This window comes from Bombus pyrosoma, linkage group LG7, assembly GCF_014825855.1.
Source record: "Bombus pyrosoma isolate SC7728 linkage group LG7, ASM1482585v1, whole genome shotgun sequence".
In the NCBI taxonomy this organism is placed as follows: Eukaryota; Metazoa; Arthropoda; class Insecta; order Hymenoptera; family Apidae; genus Bombus; species Bombus pyrosoma.
The window spans coordinates 5846416-5861230 of NC_057776.1; the positions used below are offsets into that span (position 1 = coordinate 5846416).

The window sequence follows — 14815 nt, forward strand, 5'->3', positions numbered from 1 at the left end:
TCATTAGAGTACGTAAATAAATACAAGCGACGACGAGTATACTCGTCAAACAGCGAAGAAAATTTCTTCCTCGTCGTGTATACTCGTCAAACGCAGTTAACTGGTTAATTCAGTCGTTCTGTCTGTCAGCATTGTTTATATCGACATCGATAAACTTATGTTACTATATCGCCGGAGTAATATTACTACTGAGCCAATTTGCAATCAGCTTGAAAAATTTAGCTGCAAGGAGGCGAAGCAATGTGAAATTTTTGTATATACAAAAGTATCATATGTACATACGTAACTCGAAAACTACGTTACTTGGAAACGTTGCAATTCTCCGAGTTTCGAACTATTTTCACAGATGTTTTTGTTCGACCGAGAGGAGTGATAAAAGGAATTGCGCTATCAAGGTGTAGACTTTATAATTTAAGGCTAAAATATGTGCATACGGATGCAGTACATTTGTATGTACTTAAGAAACGTTCTACTTATCTTTGTGTTAACTTCTATTTCGGTATCTCGGTATCTCGGTTCCTCCATATGAGAACGAACCGGTGAAGAATTGCCAGCCTGTGCATACGTGTACGTGTACGTGTGTGTGTACGTGTGACGAAATTTCCTATTCCATGAAGCTACGTATCGCTATCGTTCGACTTAATAACTTGTACGTATCAGTTTGTCGAAAGGCATTTTTATCTTCTAATGAAGTGGATTATGTTCGTATCTGTACAGGGTGTTCAGCTGCGGGTGTCAGGAAATTTAAGGGATCATTCTTGAAGTCGAAATAAGACGAAAATCAAGAATGAAAAAATCGCGTTTTCGGTGTTGTTTTTTAGTTATCGACGATTAAAGTTCGGCTAAAATACCCCTGCACGCGAGCAAACCTCCTTACACAAAAGAAAAATGGCAGCGGGGCGCGCAGTGATCCTCAATTCGAACGACACCCAGCAGAGTACCCTGTATAGTATACGTATTATACGCATACATATATATATACCTACTATACATATGTATTAGAGTCGTTCATAATTATTAGGACATCTGTTGTTTTTATACGGAACGCGACGTTATTAGTTTGATGTGTCGAGGAGACGATTAATCGATCAAAATTTAATATACCTGCAAGATCGCGATCAAGTGTACAGCGTGGCTTGTGAAAATGTCGTATATGTGATTCGTATGAAACATATTGAGATTTCAGCGAGCGCTGTAACGCGAGACCAACGACGATCATGATTACATTGAGAAAATTTGAGATAAATCTGAAAATCTATATAGAAGCAACATTTAGTGTAAACGTACGTACGTGTGTAGATTTCGTAGAATATCAGTCGTATCGAACTGCGAGTTAAACCAGTTTCCAGATAAAAAAACTTTCTTTCTACTCGACCGATCTTTGCGACAAAGGTATTTAATTAAACGCGATCAATTGTCCACTACACTGTATTAATAAACTTTCATATTCAGCGGGACTATTTCTAACGCGTATTATACGTATCATCGTGCTAAGTCTTAACCGCTTGAAACTCGATCCTTCCTTAGCCATGCTTCTCAGTTCCACCACAGCCTTTTCCATTCTTTTTCGCACGTATTAGTTCATTTTGAAAAAAACACGTTTACGATGGAGACAGTTTGACAAAAAAAATAAAAAGCTACAGAGAGTCGATAAATCTTATCTAAAATATCTAAGGTAGGATAAATGAGACACTCAAAGAAATCAAGACAAAATCTGAATCTGTATTGTAGAAGCATCTAATCTAATCTATCCTAATCTGTGACATGCGCGCAGCTAAATAACAAGATATAATGAAATAATAATCAATATAATAATAGTAATACGAATGAAAATGTTGATCAAAGAATGTGAAGAGGTACGCGTACGTACAGGAGGAGAATTAATTTTGTTCTATCAAATTGACGAGATTATCATTACGATGCTGAATTGTAGACTCTAAAGTTTCAAACGCAATAACGAGCGATTCTTAATCAGGTAGCTATTTCTGACGAGTATACTCGTCGTGCGTAAAAGGTAGTTACAATTTGCTGTCTAAATTGCAATTCAGTAATTGCAGTAAACTGCAGTAATAAAATTCAAAAATAAAACGGTCATTTCATTTATCATTCATCAACGGCCACATGTACTACTCTGTGTTTGACGAGTATACTCGTCATCGTTTACTTTTTGCGACACATTTTAGGTACATACCTTTCAAAGTTTTCAAGGAGATCGCCACAGCTAACTGGTTAATAATTTATAACGCGTAACTCGTAAAATTTCGATAATGATATTACTTCAACTGTGATCGAAACGACCTTAATTTGTGCTTTGCATTCTCAGATACTTGAGCGTGTTCAGATTACGTTTAAATGTTTCAAGTATGTGTAGAATATATGGAAAATATACCTATCGTTATTATCTTACCAATCTATTCGAATCTAATTCAAATTCGTTGTTTAATCTTACAGTTTCCTAAATTATCGTTACTCGATAGAGTTGGGTGAATGTCTGGGAAAGTAATATCTAATGTATTTAAATGTTTGAGGATGTTGCATATCTGCGTCGAATATACTATGTTGATATATACATACATACATACATACATATACTTATACTGTAATTTAATGATAATTTAAAAATACATGCACCTTTCAGATAAACGTTCCATCGAAGAATCCGTATTTATTACTTTTTGTTATTAAAATAAAACCAATATTACGCTCGAGATCTCGAAAACTCAGTGTACGTATATTTATCGGATCGATCGTTTCTCCTTAATCGTTCAACTAATCATCTATAACATATACAAATTATCTCGTAAACCGAATTTGTAAGTATTACGTATATACCATTGTTTTTATCATTCGCCGATAAGATCACGTTTCGTTGCTAAATTCCATAGAATAGCTACATAATAATCAAGATAATAAACTTGTCATTACTGTTTTGTAAACCTGCAGGTTAGAATTCTATACCTGCTTAGTTTATCTTAACTCACATAATTATACTTGGTTTAAATAATATTGTGAGTCTAGAATACGGACGTATCTGAAACTCTTTGAAATTTTGCGAATTAACCAAATATCGGTTAAGTAAATCGGCAAATATCAGTTACGAATGTACTTGACATCAACTTACGATGTTTCGTCGTAACGTTTGACTTGCGATAAACGACTTCCTATCTTCGTCTCCAATGCGATCATATTTGACTTACCATGTCGACCGAAGTTTAAAACGAAACGCTATGAATGAAGCTTAAAAGTTCAATTTTCTCGTCACATATATCGAATATATATATATTCACTTCATTGATACGTATTAATGATATGTGTCGTTAATATTATCTATACGTATGTATACGAGCTCAAATTTAAAGTTACAAAGAATGTTAAACACTCGCTCTATTTCATGAATGTAATACGGTCTGTTATGACGAGCCCTGTTGGTATAAAAATTAAACAAACGGTCATTCTGTTACAACTTAATTCTATATTATAATAGCTACACATACTTGTTGCTTGACGAGTATACTCGTCGTTGCTTACTTTTTGCGACACATTTTGGGTACACGTTTTTCAAAGTTTTCAAAGAGGTCGAAACAGCTAATTGGTTAAATATAACCTAAAAGGTATATCGTTCGATTAAATTGATAATTAGTTAAACGAACATAGGAAAAACAAATATTTTATTGCATTAAGAATTACGATGGCACTAGGAGAATTACGCGGAAAATAAAATAAAGTGAAATAATGGAAAATGAAAGTATCAGTTTGGTAAGATTTAGTAGAATAGAAACAGTTATAGTCGTAACGAGTTATCATGTAGAATTATCTAAGGTTGAGTCGCGGAATACACCTGTGTTTAGTAGTAATTTAGCAAGATTAATTACATTACGTGGAAACGTTGTTGTAACTTCGAATCATGTGAAAAAGATTACAATCACCTTGAACTTAACACGTTGCCTTGCTTTTCTTGTCTCTACGTTCTTATTTCTTATACATGTGTAAGTATAGATTATATGTGTGTATATCGCGATTTATTCTTCGACAATCTCTTTCCGTGATCCTATCCGTGATCGTTATCAAAGAAACACGTTATCGAAATATAATATACGACGGTTTTTAAATTCGATCGAAAAGGGATACATTTATCTCGTATAGTCTTTATATTTCTAATCTAATACAATAATATTTATCATATCTTTTTCGATATTTTACTCGCGTAAATGTTTATCATTTATGTATATCGATATTTATATGATAGTGTAAATAGTATAAATAATTAAAGCTGTCTTACGGTATACACTATCGCATGCATATGAAGTTATTGTAAAGATATTTCTACCACCGCCTGCGCTTGTATCTCAGCACGTACGAACATAAACATCTGTTCGCAATTAAATACGAAGGAGAAAATTTGATCGATAATAAGTTAACAACTTTCGAGATACGTGAATACATACAATGGAAATCGAGAAAAGAAAAAAGCGATAGCAATCTTTAAGCTTAATTTCGTTACACAACTTAAAGCTGAAGAAATATCGATAAATAAAGATGTAATCACGCTGTCGCTGTTATTGAGTCAAAGAAATTTAGAAAATCACGCTATTATATGACAACGGTGGTTATGAAAATTAGTAAACCTTAAAACTGAACGAATTCTTATTATGCGATTCTTAGTATCGTTATAGTTGTATATATATTATACGTGTGTATACAGAGTGTACGATATAACTATCGCCACGATTTTTTCCAAACTTTCAATAATTTATATTTAAAAAAATGCTTTGAATAAAAGTTAATCGGTTTCCAGTCGGCCAGAAACTGCCGACCGAACGTACAAAGTGTCCAAAAGATTGTTTCCGATAAAGAGTCAAGGTCGCGTTGCATTTCTTATACGACACTGTATATCGGAAATTGCAACACGGCACTTTCAGGTCTATTAGCTTTATCTTTTCCTTGGCTTTCGTACGTTGTATTTTATGAAATCCAAATATTTTTCAAATTAAGTATTTCTGGCTAAAGTAGCAGTCTGGTGCTTTTGTAGAGAAATTAGAAATAGAAAATCAAAAAGAAGTCAACATCGATTGACGTTACGTATCGACAAAAATTGACAAATTTATTTCAAAGAGCGAAGATCAGCTAAAAAACTTGAAAATAGCGTCGCTTCGAGAATAACTACAAAAACACCATTTGGGATCGTGTATTACTTAAAACTATGTAATTTTGCCGAACGAAATCTTTTTCCTATCATCTACCGTCACAGAGCTGTAGCTCGTCCTGTTTACGTGAAACACTCTGTATATATAGCCATTGGTATAACCTAACGTAAGATAATCGTTCTTCCTACCTTTTATACTTTTAGAAAAATAGAAATCTTTTTTTTATTATTGCAGGACAAAACATAACTGGCTGTTGGGATGGGTGCATTATTCAGGAGCGAGCAGATGGCCCTCTGCCAGTTGTTTATTCAACCAGAGGCGGCCTATCTTTCCGTTTCCGAACTCGGGGAAACGGGCACGGTGCAGTTTCGTGATGTAAGTTTAATTATCGGCGTAATCTTTCTTTAAATTCTTTGATATCGTAGGTAGAAGCGTTACACGGCTACATACCGAGACGAGGTTATAAAGTAAAGCGAAATTCGAGATACTGAGATACGAGAGATACAAGCTCGTTTTTACACGCAGATAAATACGTATTTATTTTTAAATATACCACGGAAGAAGAATTTGTTCCGAGCTAACATTCTACCTAACCTTGAACGAGCCTCTAAGTACTTGCAGTGACTCGCCAAAGTATTTCGACTCTCGCAGAAATCTTTTACGAATATGCGATATTACGCGTGATAACACGTTTCATATGAATGAAATATACTTGAACTCTGATGGATTACGTTTGGTAAAGATCGAAAGAAATCTGAAAATTATACACGTGTATATAAAAATTGCGAGATAGGTAGATACAATATATATATAGGTTATATTTATATTTATAAATATAAATATAGATATATGTATAGGTTATATTTATAGGTAATACATAGGTTAGTACAAGTACACCTACACAATTGCTTTAATATTCGAACAGCATTCAAAACGGAATTTTTCTAAACTTCTCTAAAAATTTTTAAAATTCGACTAAACGACTTAAGTTTCTTGTCGTCGACGTGTAATACGAGCAACCGCATGTGTTTGCAGTATACAGGATGTCCTGCAAAACGTAGTCGACTGATCGACTAGACGGTGAATTTCCATACACAAGAGTCGATTTGCCGCGTTACTTGGCATAACCTGGAAATCTTGTAACTCGCATCTTCGCATTAGTTTTTCAATTTTCAACTTTTGCTAATATAATCTTGGCACAGTGGTGTTTCATTACCATGCGAACGAAAGTTGAAAATGTTTCGTACTTACATGGCCGGAAACTCGTGGACTTTAACTACTGTTCGATCTTACTGTATCGACCTCGCTGTATCGCTTCCACCTCCTATGCCTCCTATATTGATAACTTTTTCGCGAGTACAGATAATTAATTATAGTGGAAGAGGATACAGAAAGTCGGGAGGCGTCGGCAACGTTACATCTCGTTTAACCAGTTAACTGCGTTTGACGAGTATACACGTTGAACGAAAGCTTTATTTCGCTTCGTTTGACAAGTATACTCGTCGTCATCTGTATTTATTTACGCACTCCGTGACTCAACTGCACGAGAGATTTCTAAAACTAAATTCCAGAGTTAACTGGTTAATGATTTCTTCGAAACTTAGCTTAACTGTATGCACGCAATGGTGGCTGGCAATCGGTATTGTTTTATGCGTTCCGAGTCGGTAAACGACCTTTCATCGATGTCTTTGATGTTTTTGAATTGCGTTCCTTTCCCATTGATTGGAAACAGCCACTCGCTCGAAAAAACTTGCAGTTCGAACTTAAAGTGAAACGAACCTTCGTACGTGCAATGAGCATAGGGGTCGAGCGAACGGCGCGATTAGGCAGCGCGTTCAAAATTAACGATCTTCTTGCTTACTCTCTTTGCTCTTGATTCGTTCGCAGCTCAACGGCGATGTGAATTATTTTCAACGAAAATTCGTCAACGAAGTGCGTCGATGCGACGAGATGGAACGGAAACTTCGGTACATCGAAGCTGAAGTGAGGAAGGACGGAGTACCGATTGCTGATAACCTTACCCAACTACCACGGGCACCGAATCCTCGTATGATCATAGATCTCGAGGTAAGATTTTTATTTCCTTCCTAACGATAATGACTTAATTAATTTCCTCACAATTATCCTCTCTCTCTCTTTTAGCTTCTTATCGTATTCGATCTTTTAATCTTTCGTATCGATTTTATATATTGGAAAACAATTCCATTAGGATCGTAACGAAATATTATCAGTATGATAATATCGGCAAAAATTTCTAACCAATCTAAAATATATACAAGAATAGAATAGATAAGTAGATAGAAAAAATATATGTACGAAATAGAATGTATTCGTTTGTCGCGAACACGCGCATACAAAGGGCAAGGGGCCGAAAGAATTAGCCAACAGCTAGTGGAAATACGGTTTTGTAAAGTTACTTTCGTTGAACTGTTTAAATCTTTTGTTTTTGACACAAATATGTTCATATTCATTTCAATTATTTTTACTAAATAATCTGTATACTATAAGAATGTATCATAAATAAACGAAACGACTGTTTTACTTTTTAATTTTATTACCGACTGGGCTCGTCATAATACAAAATATTACCTTTTCTTCATGACAAGTATACTCGTCGAACTGATTAATTTGATGTCGTAGAAAAATGTAGATTAGATTGAACTACAGATCGGTAGCTGTAACGTTAATATCTATGTCCTGTAAAAAGTTGAAAGTACACGTGCGTGTATTTTTTGTATTCGATAGAGGAAATGCGCAACGATAAACGAATAATTATTTCTCCAATCGTTTGTTCGTCCTCGACGCTTCATTTCATCCATCGTAACGATTGAACGAAAGGGTAAAGAATAAAGGTATTTTATTTGGTTGCAGGCCCATCTCGAGGAAACGGAGAACGACATTTTAGAGCTGAGCCAAAATGCGGTAAACCTGAAGAGTAACTACCTCGAGTTGACGGAATTGCGACACGTGCTCGAGAAGACTCAAGTATTTTTCACGGAGGTAGCTAAAGTAGTTCACAGCAGCTTTTGCTCATAGCGTCGTCCTCCTTCGTGTAATCGATGTTACCATTCTGTAGAAGAATCAAGATTCGTATCTTCTTCTATATCAACAGGAAGAGGCCAATGACTCGATCACCAGGACGCTAATTAACGAGGAACCACAGAATCCAAGCGCGTCAAGTCGGGGACGTCTCGAGTATGTTTTCCAATTTAATAACAAATTCTTATGCATTTATGGAAAATTGCGATATTTATTGCCATTATTTTCCATAAATAAAGTTTATGGGAAAACACGCAAAACTGCACAGAACGTAATGTAACATTTCGAAAGTAAAGTAAATCTCTACTTAGCTTCTATTTCTTTAGTCGCCTTTGGACAATATGTAGTACAAATTTGCGTGAATATCTACAGTCCACGTACTTCTGCTATATTTCGGAGATATTTAAAAAAACAACCTCTCTTCAACGTCCTTTTTTTTATGACGTCTTCCTTTATACAGAACGGTAATCGAAGATTATGTACGAACAACGTGACGCGAGTCGTGATTCATTGATTTTCGAATTTTGAAACTTACTAATTCCTACCTAAACTAACAATTTTAGTACCAATTACACAGGTTCATACTTTATAACACACACATATATATAGGGCGTTCGGCTACAGGCGCAGAAAATTTAAATGATGATTCTTGCAGTGAAAATAAGATGAGAATCAAGAATAAAGAAATTGCGTTATCGGCTTTATTTATACATAGTTATTGACAATTAATGATCGGACAAAATACTCCTGCACGCGAGCAACCTACCTTGCACGAGCGAAAGGAGGTCAGCCTAGGCAGCGGGGCACACAGTGCTCCTGTGTATTATATTTGAGAATGGGGGAATAAATTCGAACAAAATTTTTCTCTCGATTTCACTTTCACATTAAAATTAGAGAATATTTCAAAAATATGAAACGTCGCAAGATTAGTAGTTAGACCCACTTTTAAGGTGTTTAAATAGTTTTCAAACCCAACGCTTACGCTTGTAAGTGTAACCTGCTGAGCCTAACTAATCTTGTGAAATTTGATATTTTCGATATATTCAGGCCAATGAGAAAAATTTACGTTTAATGTATGAAAGTGAAATCGAAAGGAAAATCTTATTCGCATTTGCTTGGCAAACACCCATACCAATGGAAAATTCTAAAATTTTCAAATCGCTTTCCTGTAAATTACGTCTCTTGCTCTTCGATTATAAGTTGTATTATAAGTACAAACGACGTTGTTTTAAATGGTTTAGTTCTAGACAACTTTGAGAAAGTACTTTTTTCTGCAAATTAAAAATCGTGCAGCCTAATAAACGCCGTGATAATGAGAGATTTCGTTGTCGAAACGATACTTGTGACGATAATTCGTCTGGACAAAATAGCGTTCATAATCGTATCGTTTAACGATAAAAAAGAGGACGAAAGAAACGTTACGAGTAGTAACCAGTTTATCGGTTTATGCATCAGATTACAGATTTCTTCCGTGACAAGCCACGATAAAAATTATTACAGTTTCCTTCAGGTTTATGATATTTCGAATTATTTGACAAACATTTAACGTCCTGTTAAATATTTGAATACTAATCTTTTCGATGTCCTGTGAAAATCTTTTTTCGTTCGTTTCGTGCAATCTGATAATGCCGGATTTTTCGATAAAAGGGGAAGAAATTTGGAAAGAGAAGGTAAGTTGCTCGATCCATCCGCAAAGGATAATGCCTGATAGAAGAAAATAATATGTAGATATTGTAGAACTCGACGATTTTTCATGCTCTTCTTAAGAAATACCAACTTATTGCGCGATGCATTTATATATATCGCGAAAGCGTTCACAAAACCATTATATCCATATCGTATGTGTTATGACAAAATATTTTGCATTTCATTTCCATTGTAACGTCTGTCACAACGACTGTCGTGACAGCTATCATCATCATCGTCGTATTGGTAAAATTTGAAACTGAATCTGAAAATGTGCGGAGAAATTACAACAAGATATTTCTTGCAAACATGTGTCTAGTAAAAAGTCAGTATATCACATGCATAACCATATAATCTTAAGCATATATGTAATATATATAGACAAGTGTTAAATATGGTTCCATTGAATGTCGAAGTTTATCCTCAAATAATTGAAACGTAATTTCTATATATCTACATTTTCGGATTTGTTTAAAATTTTTACAGTATGGCGATCGAGTTTCATAATAATGATATTTGATACTAATGACATTTAAGAGAATTGTTCGTATAACTCATAATATGTACGTTCGTTCGTAAGAGATGTTTACATGTGCGTGAATAATCTCGTAAGCCTGTCGTGTAATCTCTAAAAAGAAATTAGATCGTAAAGACATTAAAAGTATACATTGAAATGTAAACGTAACGTATATATCTTATTTCCATAGAACAAAAAAGGTATAAATGTAGAGATAAAAATTAATAATCAATAACATTATATATATGATCGTTGTTACACTACTAACGTAATTCTTCTTTCCAAACTTACGTCACTTTCGCGATAATGCCTTTTGCTAATGCTTCTAACAGTAGGTACGATTCATATTCGCTGTCCTATGTTCTAAGTGTTGCGTTATAGGATTAGTTTTAAGAGAATCTTATGCTTTCATTCAAATTGTCTAATTTTATACCTTTCGCAATTTTCTTTACTTTTTACGAAACACGACAGATTGCTCAATTCCACTCAAATCAAAATTAATTACAATGCTCAAAACGTTGTTTTTAAAACGACGTCCCCTTTCGTATATTTTATTTTCTATAGATACCGCACTTTATTTGTTATATTTGTTACATTCGTCACATTCGTTACACTATGTTTCATTGTATTATAAATTACACTGTTGCGTGTGCCAGTAGTAATCGATTAATTCAATTATAACTTCTCGAAATTACCGTGTTAGCCTTATATTTTATTCGATGAAATTTTTCTTTTATAGGTTCGTTGCTGGAGTAATAAGCCGAGAACGAATACCAGCTTTCGAGAGAATGTTATGGCGAATATCCCGTGGAAATGTATTTTTACGTCAAGCTGAACTCGATAAGCCATTGGAAGATCCAGCTACTGTTAGTTCGCTTCTTATCTCTTCTTCTTCTTCTCTTCTGCTTCTTCTTTCCTTCTTTTATCATGAAACCATCGTCTAACTTCTCTTGATCTAATTTACAGAGATATAAAAATGATCTATTACTTGCATAGACTTTACGAGTAGAATTGATTCGTTTATCGCGATATTAACTCTATTCTCCTAATGTATTTTTATTGTGTCTATATTCATCGTTCTCACTTACGTGCATTTATCGCTAAAATCACGTACGCAAGGATCCGAAGGATTTGGTAAGATATTCCAATTTTTCTACTTTTTACGTTGATGCTAGTATTGTCATTAGGTATTATTCTTTCATAAATCATTACGTAGAAGCTCTTTCTCTTCTTTGTACGTAATATGCGTGTAACCGAAGAGAAGATGTTTGTTTTATTCAATTAAAAAAAAAAAAGAAAGAGAAAGGTAGGTACGTTGTTGAATTTATTAAGCTAAATACATGTCAACTGGTCCATCCATGAAACAAGTAGAAGATTTTCTTTAGTTTCAGTCGCTTCAAAGTTGATTCATTTTCAAGGAATTTCACATTTTCCTATAATAATCAACCATAAAATCTTAAGTTGTTAGATTCCTTCTTTAAAGATATTCCTCGTATCGATGAACTTAATATTTTTCTATCGTTTGTAATTCTTTTTATTTGTAAATATCGATAGTCACAACAATGCAGAAAATACACGTAATATTAATTAGTTGGTTTGTCGTTTGAATCGATCGATCGTTCAATCGTTCTCTCAGTATCTTAGGTATCGTAATTGATATCGCTTTTATGGCGTGCTTGAAGAAAGTGAGATACAAATTTACATTTAACGTCCCTGTGATTTAACTTCAAATTAATTATTTTATTAACAATCTGGCTATTCTTCTGCCGTTATCATTGCTTTCCTTTTATTTTTATTCTTTTCCCATATAACATCATTCTATATGCTGCGCTACCATTTAATTTTAATATCTGCTCACCGTCTTTATCTCTGTTATTAATTAAGAAAAATTACTTTTTACAGGACGTCTTACTTTGTTCTCAATACGAACTTGATCTCTGTTTTTGGTCGTTTCGGTAAAAATGAAAAGAAAAGTCAGATAATTGTGACAGAAGTAGTAACTCTTATCACGATGGATGATCGTAAAATACAAATACCTAACGATTCGGAAACAATAATTTAGTTTTTTTGCTGATCTATTTACGCGATAGACTTTCAAGCTCGATCAATTTCATTCGAATTGAAAAAATCACAACTCCTGCACGCTCTGTTTAATTTTGCACAAACTTATCTAAGTTACTTGTATACTTTGTATCATTTATATATCTTTTTTTATAAGATTTTAAGCATGAATGGTCAATGTTATAGCACCGATTGTTATCTAAATGTATAAATAATACAAGGAGACGAACTTTTAAGTAATTAATTTGCCCTTGTAGATGCGTACATCAGGCTGTGCCAAAAGTTCCTTTCATTTTATAAGGAAATAATCGATGTAGTAATAGACTGAAACGGATCGTACATAATTCAGTAAAATAATATAAAACAAACAAATTTTGTGCATTTATGATTTCCTTTTGGGACATTTGGGACAACCTAATATTATATGAATATCGCTCGTGATTTTTGCATATAGATGTTATTGCGATTAAATCGTGAGAAGGGAGAAATTTTCACTTATGAATATAATTTAATTTCATCGAAATATCCACGCGTATGCGGTGGTAAAAAACATCGTTAAAATTGAAATTTCATTAGTAAGGAGAATTAATTTAACCGTTTGGGCGTCGGTGGTTTATTCGACGTCAAGCGGTTAATAATTTATTGCAACTAGCAATTTCATTCTGCAAATATTTTTCAGATAATTGACGATCAAAGAAAATATTTATTTGCTGTGCGATATCGTAACGTTAGTCTATTCTAATCGCTATTGCGGTAGATACATTTAGATATATTCACTAACATTGTCGATATCGCTAATACAATCTTGTTTGATATATGTACGTAAGTTTTGCGGATTGTTTTAGGGTAATCAAATTTTTAAAACGGTGTTCGTCGCGTTTTTCCAAGGAGAGCAGTTGAAGAGCCGCATCAGGAAAGTTTGCAGTGGTTTCCATGCGTCTTTGTACCCGTGTCCGCACAGTCACGCGGATCGCGAGGATATGGTGAAAGGCGTTCGAACGCGACTGGAAGACTTGAATTTGGTGAGTCTTGTACTTATGTACGTATACGTACCATTTCGTTAACCATTTAACTGTTGCGACCTCTTAGAAAACTTTGGAAACTATGTATCTAAAGTATGTCGCAAAAGGTAAGTGATGACGAGTATACTCGTCAAACATGGAGTACGTGTGGCTGTAATAATATGAAATTAAGTTGTAACGAAATCACCGGTTTTATTTCTTAATTTTATTACCGACAGGTAATGACAAAGTATTGTCATTTCTTCATGACGAGTATACTCGTCAAACATAGAGTACACATGGTTGTTATAATATGGAATTAAGTTGTAACGAAACGATTGTTTTATTTTTTAATTTTATTACCGACAGGGCTCTTCATAACACGAAGTATTGTCATTTCTTCATGACGAGTATACTCGTCAAACATATAGTACTTGAGGCTGATGTAATATGGAATTAAGTTGTAACGAAACGATTGTTTTATTTTTTAACTGTATTACCAGCGGAGCTTTTTATGACACAAAGTATTGCCATTTCTTCATGACGAGTATATTCGTCAGAAACAGCTAACTGGTTAACGCGGGTTACGTAATTCGCTAGCGAAGTAACTACCGTAGTAAATTGATTCCCTTTTGCTTTTACACGTTTTTTCGTTCCAAGATGAAAATGTTTCGATTCGTCGAAGTATTCAGGTATTTCCAGCTTCTGTTACGAGTATTACAATACGTACGAAAAATATTGGTCTAATTAATAACTGCTAAAATGGACCTATATCGTAGGAGATTAACAGCCGAAAAATGTATAATTCTATGTTTTGAAATACTTTCACGTAAAAATGTAAAAAGTAAGGATGTCATTTACACTTTTCTCCAGGCTTTTTGTAAGATATTTTTCGAAAACATATTTTTCGTTAATGTTACGTATATCTCATAAATGTACAAACATATTTTTCCTAAGAGATACTGCTTGTCCAGGTGTTTTATATAATCAATAATTTTATATAATCAAAAATGTACGACGAGTATATGAAAACCCGGAATTCGCTGGTTATATTATATGGAATGAATCGTCGAATCTTTTATCGTTGATACCTTCGTTTCTTTTTTGTTTCATTCAGGTTTTAAATCAAACGCAAGATCACCGTCAACGCGTGTTACATAACGTTGCCAAGGAGTTGCCCAATTGGATGATTATGGTTCGAAAAATGAAGGCCATTTATCATACGATGAATCTGTTCAATGTGGACGTAACGAAAAAGTGCCTTATAGGAGAATGTTGGGTACCTGTTGCGGATCTCACCATTGTCCGAGACTGCCTCACGGAAGGATCGGTTGGTTTCTTCAAATTATATTACGTATATAAGTTTT

The 14815-nt window shown here is 34.2% G+C and overlaps 1 protein-coding gene across 4 annotated transcripts in view; it reads left to right on the forward strand.

The window, feature by feature from the left end:
* Positions 1–14815, forward strand: part of LOC122569667 (V-type proton ATPase 116 kDa subunit a1) — a 52772-nt gene that overhangs the window by 29852 nt on the left and 8105 nt on the right. For 3 of the 4 annotated variants that reach the window (XM_043731058.1, XM_043731059.1, XM_043731057.1), the window contains exons 2-8: positions 5379–5519; positions 7032–7211; positions 8016–8144; positions 8221–8339; positions 11126–11252; positions 13293–13469; positions 14566–14778. In XM_043731058.1, the coding sequence (XP_043586993.1) occupies positions 5403–5519; positions 7032–7211; positions 8016–8144; positions 8221–8339; positions 11126–11252; positions 13293–13469; positions 14566–14778 (1062 nt within the window). In that variant the 5' untranslated portion in view covers positions 5379–5402. The remainder of the gene's footprint in view (positions 1–5378; positions 5520–7031; positions 7212–8015; positions 8145–8220; positions 8340–11125; positions 11253–13292; positions 13470–14565; positions 14779–14815) is intronic. The other variant, XM_043731060.1, reaches the window with a different exon arrangement.